General features: G+C 32.6%; 2 protein-coding genes across 5 annotated transcripts; both read right to left on the bottom strand.

Annotated features, from left to right (window-relative positions):
* Positions 1-2599: 2599 nt before the first annotated feature.
* Positions 2600-4402, bottom strand: LOC114073830 (vacuolar iron transporter homolog 1-like). The gene has a single exon (XM_027914648.1). It carries the CDS (start codon positions 3655-3657, stop codon positions 2809-2811), a length of 849 nt encoding a protein of 282 aa, XP_027770449.1. The 5' UTR covers positions 3658-4402; the 3' UTR covers positions 2600-2808.
* Positions 4403-4556: 154 nt separating this feature from the next.
* LOC107011537 lies at positions 4557-7531 on the bottom strand. Of its 4 annotated transcripts, none has more exons than XM_015211075.2 (4): positions 7102-7531; positions 6887-7003; positions 5850-5948; positions 4557-4895 (listed from the first exon to the last, which is right to left on the bottom strand). In XM_015211075.2, exons 1-3 carry the CDS (start codon positions 7453-7455, stop codon positions 5871-5873), a joined length of 549 nt encoding a protein of 182 aa, XP_015066561.1. In that variant the 5' UTR covers positions 7456-7531; the 3' UTR covers positions 4557-4895; positions 5850-5870. The 4 variants fall into 4 exon arrangements, with proteins under 4 accessions (XP_015066561.1, XP_015066562.1, XP_027770450.1 ...); XM_015211076.2 differs by having other exon boundaries at positions 4557-5016; XM_027914649.1 differs by having other exon boundaries at positions 4557-5149.
* Between the last annotated feature and the right edge of the window lie 216 nt (positions 7532-7747).

A 7747-nucleotide genomic window follows, 5' to 3' on the forward strand; every position in this document is an offset into this window, starting at 1 on the left:
AACTCCTATGCCATACCCTTTTGTCACCATGCTAGATTGGCTTCATCATTGCTCTTTGACTTGTACTCTTTTTATATTTTTTCAATAGAGAGAACAATAAATTGAAATCGTTTTGATCTCATACGGTCTAACTCAATTCTAAAAGTTAGTTTATGAAGAAAAGTTTGTTTAACTTTATATAAAGAGGCTCTATGGATATCAAACTTTTTAACAAGGTACTTTTTTCGTTTAAAAGGAATGAACTTATTTTCTTTTTAATCTGTTTCAAAATGAATGATCTCTTTTATTTTTTGGTAACATTTTAATTTCAGTTTGTCACGTGACATGTTCAAAGTCACAAGATTGAAAGGCAATTTAGTACATTTGACATAATTTTAATTTAAGACTACAAAATTCAAAAATTTTCTTTATTTTTTAAAATTTTATGTTATATCAAACTAGATCACTCTTTTTGAAACGGAGGAAGTATGTCTTTTGAGAATTAAGCATTATTAAGAATGAATCATTCCTTAATACAAAAGTATAGTTAGAAACAATTGCTATTTTTTTTGTTTTAAATTTGTAGAACCATACTTATTTTGCTTATTTTTTTGGTTGTTGCTAAAACGATATTTATTTCAAGATGGATTGATTTTTTTATTTTTTTGGTTTAGAATCTTATCTCATAGTGGTCTATCTTCTAATAATAATAATAATAATAATAATAATAATAATAATATAGTATAGAGTATAATCTATGTCAATGGCGTAGATACAAATACTAGTAGTTAAATCTCAACGACGTGGTCGTTTCTATCCCTGTTACGTTGCGTATACGTGCATCTTGGTGAGGAAGATATTGCTTCCATTGTTTGGCATTATATTGTTATGAGTTATGATCAATTTTAACGTGTTATTCATAATTAAACAACTATTTTGATGATAGGTGTTCAATTTAATAAAAATATTTTTCAGGAAATTTGAAAGAAATATCAATATGAATAGCTATGTCTAAAATATTTTTAGAATGAGTTTTCTACCATTCATGGACATATTTTGATGGCTAAGGTGTATGTCTTTCGATTATTTGTTTCTTTTCTGTTAATCAATACCCTTCACAAGTAGTATTTAACAAAAATTTATGTATTGTAATTATAATTTTATGATTAAAGATGAAGAATGTATCATCGGAACATTCAGATTCCGAAGAATCAAATTCCTAAGGTCTCATTGGTAATTTGGGATATTTCACGTGTTTCAATCATTTATTACATTAGAACGCCAAATCTTACAACTTTTACTTCCAAGATATTAAAAATCCTTTTTTTTTAATTTTATATTTAACAATTTTTAAAAATAAGATTCTTAGCTGGCTAAAAATTAAAATGATTGTGCATCACATAAATCCATCGTTTCCCAAGGACAAGGAGCCTAGCACACGGCAATTTATGATGCCATGGATAACAAAATCAAACCTAATTCCGTTAAGTTAGGAGAGGGTTATCGATTCACCTATTTATCTGCTTAATTTATTTTATTTCATTAAAAGCTAAATTTATATATAGTCTAAATCAATCAAGAATTTTGTTAAAATATTTTTTAATATATATGTGTTATATAACTATAGTAAAGAAAAAATCTTTTTTTTTTTGTATATTGAAATAAATATGAACAAACAATTAAAACTTAATAAAAATTAAACGAATTGAATTATGATCTATATTTTGGCTCAAATCTTTTAAAGCTACGGGGTGTCAAAAATGAACCCAAACATATGTAACCCGTCTAACCCATCCAAAATTTTAAGGGTTGAGCTCAAGATAATTTGAATTGGGTTCAATCTCAACCCATTCAAGCTTAACCCATTTGAAGAGAATTCTCAATTGAGCTCAATTCAATCTCCAATTTCAATCCGTTTTAAAACTTTTTATTAAGGTATGTTCTTATATTGAAGGTATGAATGATTATCTGTTTAACATCTTTTAAGATTTATCTATTAATTTATTACTTTTTTAACAAAAAATTCTTGAGCGGAAATTCAAATTGTAATAATAAAAGGTAATTATCAATATGTTAAATTATTGAGATTAATCGGGTCAAATTGCGCGGGTCAAGACCCAACCCGTTTTTTAGCCCATTTGAGCCCAAAGTAAATTTGGGCGGATCAACACCCAACCCGATTTCTATTCAACCCATTACAATATTTTTAATTTCAATCCAACCCACCAATTTGACACCCGTAAGCCATGTCATATTAGGCACCAATCTTTTATGACTGCCAAAGAAATGCACTAATTAAGCGTAAAAAATATTGTTGAGCTCGCTAGGTTTTCCACTTTAATTTTTTTTTGATGTTGATAAAATGTTATCAGTTCTCTCTTTTTATTATGATCGATCCACTTATGTTCAAAATCATTTTATGTGCTTGAGTTTGCTTCTTTCCTATATTTAATTTTAATTATACTAGAAAAACTTTGTTAGGTGTTTTATTTTGTTACAATTTTGTCTTTGCATTGTTTAATTAGATGATGTCTTCAACCAAAGAAAGACACAAAACAAATTTTGATAGAAACAGAAATGAAAAAAAAAAAGAGAGAAACGCAAGTGAAACCTCATTTTGATAGTCATTCGTTACAACTATATTTCATTATAACAACCTGATTTTCTCCGTAACCAATTTTTCATGTTATATTTCGCTTTAAATCTTTTACACAAGTGAAGTGTATGTTTAAACACAACCGCAACTTCCACTTTTTTTTTTTGCTCCAAAAGCTAAAATACTAGTATTTTTTTTTTCTACTTAAACCAAGTATCTAAACATCTATTCCACTAATCATCATAATCTCTCTTTGAATCATTGTCAAAGGGCTTGAGTAAACCATATGTGAGAGCCATTGAAATCCACCCTCCAAGTAAAACTCTTATAGCAGATATTTTCACTGATGAACCACCAAGATAAGCTCCAATTCCACCAAATAAACACAGAGCTAATGATGCTACAAGCACCATCAAAAAAATCCTGATTCTGTTGTCACTCACTAATAGAGCTGGCATCATAGGAACAAAGGCTCCAAAGAGAAAAGCCAGAGACGACGCTGCAGCAGCCTTCAATGGACTAGGCAGTGGCTCTAACTTTATGTCATTGTCCTGTTTTGATTCCTCCATCATGGTTCTTCTTGCATCCATTTCCATAACTTTTGTAAGTGGAGATCTTGCAGGTGTCAAAGAGTTGGATTGTATATGTACAGGTGATTCATATAGAAGTTTTCCGCCTTGTGTTGAAGTGGCTAATATACTGTGAAAGGCCATGTCATGAGGGACTTCACCTTGCTTGGTTTCTGCAATGTTAGTTGGACTGCTTCCTTTTAACTCGTAAGCAATGGACTTTGCAATGTCTCGTTGAGTTGAAACAGAGACAAACTCTCCGACAGCCATGCTACAGGCACCTGCAAGAGCTCCAGCTATTCCAGAAAGTACCATAGACTGTTGATCTTGATCTTTAGCTGCACCCACACCGAGCATCAAGGACGTGGTGGAAAGCAATCCATCGTTTGCTCCAAGGATAGCTGCTCGAAGCCACTGAGCTCGGGCTAGTTTCTCTAAAGTTTTCTCTTCCCGGGAAGTTGCATGAGAATCTTTCTTAGCACAGGCCTCAGTTGATTTGGGAGAATCCATCATTCAATGAATGGGAGTGTGGCTTTTAGCCATAGGCACGCTAGTACGCGTGGAAGCAATATGTAGGAACCCCAGTTCATAAATAATGAATATTGCTATCTAAGAATCGTCTTACTTAGGTGGCACCGTGGGAAAAAAACAAGCTGATACGCTAAAACCGAGAAGAACAAACATAAGCTCATATGTGTTTCTTCTGAATGGCTTTACTTATGGCAAGAATACTTATGCCAAGAAGGAGACATCATACTATACAGACAACAACCAACTGCAAATGAAAAGTAAGTTTCTATTGTTTGTTGCTCCAAATAGAGGAAATCTAGAGCATCACTTTGTCTCATTCTAACTAGCAGTTCATCTAAACCAAATTATAAAAAAAAAAAAATCATTCAATCAACATCTTAACTCAATATGCAGAGAAGAGCTATGTATAGTGATGTACATAGGTTTTTCTCCAGTATGACGTCCTCAGCTAGCACCACATAGAAAAGCTATCTTAGCTTGAGTGGCTGCTTCACATAAACTAGCTTCTGATCTGATGAGGAACCTACTTATGCATATGAGGCACATACTTTAGCACAAGCATTGGTGAGCTGTTCAACTTGGAAAATGCGCACTAGAAAATGTTTCTGATAGACTAATGGTTACACTAAGAGTCGTCCTATCCTCTTCAAACAAAAGAACTCAACTCCTATAAACTTCATCTTTTCAGTATACCATCAAAGTGAGACCTTCATTACTCTGGCATTTACTTTTAAACCCCATTTATCATATCCAGTATTAAAACCAGCTAATCCAAACATTGACTATAGGAAAAGGAAGAGGCTGACACTGTAAGAAATTACTTTGCACATTTTCTCTGGAAAAAGTTAACACTTGAAACAGAGAGAAAGGAGAGATTAGCATGGAGAATTTAGTCCTGCTCGTTTATTTATCATTTTCCATTCTTATCACAAAACTACAGTTACAAGAGCCAAATAGTTTGAGTGCAATCACTATGCATTTATGTTCGAAATGCCCATGACATATTTCTATATTAAAGTTCCTTTCTGATTCGAAATGCCCATGACATATTTCTATATTAAAGTTCCTTTCTGAGGGAAAAATACAATAGTCCTCCCTACAGGGACAAAAGTTGTGTTCACATGACTTCATATGATGTTGCTTCCCTATCATTTCTCTTCTCTTGGAGAAATGGATGAACTTCACCGCCCCAGAGAGTTGAATAGCTCAAAGGAAGTAGACTGCAAAATTCAGAGTTCTGTGTGATAGCACAACGAGGAAGGAGAGAGAATGTTGTGGAACGACTGAACATTTCTTTTTACTAGCTCGCGATCAGTTTTTCAAGAAATTCTCAGGCAGATACTACAAAAGTGAGAAACAGTAAACTAAAGCAATATAAGCATACTTTAGAGATAGTCTTCAGATGAGCAAGAACTATATCGATCCTATTTCAAAGAAATGAAATACAACATGTAGAATGTAGTATCAAACCATTCTGCAGATATGACTAATCAATTCCAAGAAACAAATGACTTGCTGGTTTCTTAGGTACAAACACTTGAAACCAAAAAGACATGTAAAGGCAAGCAAACAATACATGCTATGATGCTATTAGAGTGTGAACTTTTTTCGTTCACTTAATAAATAAGAGGAAGGAATAAGTGCTGATATACCATCAAAATGAGAGTAGACTGAACTTATAAGTTATGCTATGTATTTAACTCACAGGACCTATTTGAATATTCTTTTGACTATTTATTACAACTTACTAGTAAATACGCTGTGAACCAAAGCTTCAAGCTCTTAAAGTCTTGGTAGTGAGGGACAAGATAGAGAATTAGTGATTTACCAAGGTCGATATGTTAAGAGTTAGTTAAGAAGCAACACCAGATTGGTGGATAACTTACACAAGTTGTGCCAAAAGATCAGCAAGTAACTTGTCTAACTACAAATTGATAAACTATTTTTTCAAATGAGAGATGGAAATAGTCAAATCTGGTGATTAAAGACTTTTAGACAAGTAGTCGACACAAAATTGATAAAGCGGAATAACAGGTATTGAGAAGACAATTTGTACACTCATGTTGCTCTAGAAAGAATAAACCTCAAGAAAGTATTCATTTGCGATGATAGTATTTTAGGAAACAACCATCAACAACATCTGAAAAATGCATATAAGATGCTGCAGATATCACCTAAAGATTGCATATTAGATGTTACATATATCCATCCCTGCGGTCTTGTTCCTCAGCCTCCTTGTTAGCAACTTGTACTGATTTGAACCAAAGGAATGCCTGGATATATGTTCTAATCAGCTCAAATGAATATAGAAACATCTACTTTTCCTTTTTCTTTTTGCCAAAAGTAGTACTTCCCCTGATTTTATTATTATTATTATTTTTTAATGGAGGGTCGGCCGAGGAGCCAACCCTGTTAGGTTCCACAAATTATGCCAGCCATACAGTACTCACCATACAGGCAAGACTGGCATATTTAGCCAATTTGTTTGTCTAGTATTAACTTGGCACGGAATTCAAGAAAGTAGAGAAATTTTTTGAATTTTGTAGTCTTAAACATATCATATAGAAAGTTAGAATTACCGAATTTCTAGAAAAGGAAAAAGCTTGTTCTTTCTTAAACGGACTAAAAATGGAAATTAGGACAAACAAATTGAAACAGACGGAATTTTTTTGAACCGAAATGTAACTAACAAAACAAAGATCTATTAAGGAACTTCTTCATTGGTTCCTCATTCCAATTAAAGAAATTGTTACCTTATAATTTAAATAACAGAAGTAGCTACCATTATCTTAAAATATGGAAATACAGGCAGTAAATCACCTACAAAGTGGGTTGAAAACAGAACTTGCAAAAAGACCAAATTTGTATAGTCTTAAGCTCCCGTTTGGCCATAGATTTGAAGACAGAGGTCGAAACTTTTTGAAGTTGTTATTTTTAGAACTTAAATTTGTATTTGGCCATACATTTGATGTCTTGTGAGTGGAAGTCCCAAAAACTAAAAAAGCACCTTTTGGAAAAATTTGAAAAGTATTTGAGGATCACATTTTCAAAAACGAATCAAATTTCACGGCCAAACAGATATTCAAAATATAAATTATCAAAAACTAGTCCAAAATCTATGGTCAAACGCTAGCTTAGTTTCATCATTCAAAACAATTCATAACGAAAACAGCAGAAACACATGAACAGAGAAAAAAATAAATCAACTTACAGAAGTGGGAATGCCAGTGAACACAAAGAACCCAAGCAATGGAGCATAAAAAACACTATCTGAACCCAAAACTCCAAACACAGGTTTCTGATTCGTGTACTCGAAAATAGAACCAATCTGCACTCATAAACCCAATCAAGAATCAATCTTTATAAAACCCCCAAAAAACTTCTCCACTAGAAAACGAAATTCCAGATTTAAAAGAAAAAACTCACCGCTGCAATTGCTGTGACAGCAGAAGCAAGCAAATAAACAATGAATGGAACTTGAACGCTTGAAGAATCTTTCTGTGCTTCATTTCTAGCCCATGGTGGAGGCTCATCCGTACCGGGTTTGGCCCATGTAGGAACTGATGGATCTTCTTGTTTTTCTTCATCTTTTCCACTAGATTTGTTAACAGAACCTTCAGTAGCAGCAACAATTCCAAGGCTACGACTTGCAAGCGATTTTCCCCTTTTCTTGTAATAACTTAAGGAAGAGAATGCAATGAAATTGGGTATAGATGTTTTTGAGGAATGGATAATTGAAGAAGGGGAATTGCAGAGAGATGAAGAAGCTAATGCCACCATTTTTGTTGATGTTTTTTGCACTGTATATTTTCATGGTGGAATATGGCAATCAGTTGTGAATAAGAGATAAGAGGTTCACTCAAAAAAAAAAAATATCTCCTTTTTTTTTTCGAAAACATTTACCAAAAAAAATTAATATATCTTCAAATTATTATAAATTAAAAATTGTGTATTATAAATTAAAAATTGTGCATTATAGCAAGACATTAGTAATTCAAAGTAAATTTTATAACTAAGTTTTATTTAAATCAATTCGCAATAAATTTTTTATCATTTGTTACTTTGCTTTAAA

Source organism: Solanum pennellii, chromosome 2, assembly GCF_001406875.1.
Source record: "Solanum pennellii chromosome 2, SPENNV200".
Classification (NCBI taxonomy): domain Eukaryota; kingdom Viridiplantae; phylum Streptophyta; class Magnoliopsida; order Solanales; family Solanaceae; genus Solanum; species Solanum pennellii.

Coding starts and splice junctions, on each gene's coding strand:
- LOC114073830 (XM_027914648.1), bottom strand. CDS start 3,657: ATGATGGATTCTCCCAAATCAACTGAGGCCTGTGCTAAGAAAGATTCT.
- LOC107011537 (XM_015211075.2), bottom strand. CDS start 7,455: ATGGTGGCATTAGCTTCTTCATCTCTCTGCAATTCCCCTTCTTCAATT. Junction 7,004..7,101: donor CTGTCACAGCAATTGCAGCG/GTGAGTTTTTTC, acceptor TTATGAGTGCAG/ATTGGTTCTATTTTCGAGTA. Junction 5,949..6,886: donor TCACTGGCATTCCCACTTCT/GTAAGTTGATTT, acceptor ACATATATCCAG/GCATTCCTTTGGTTCAAATC.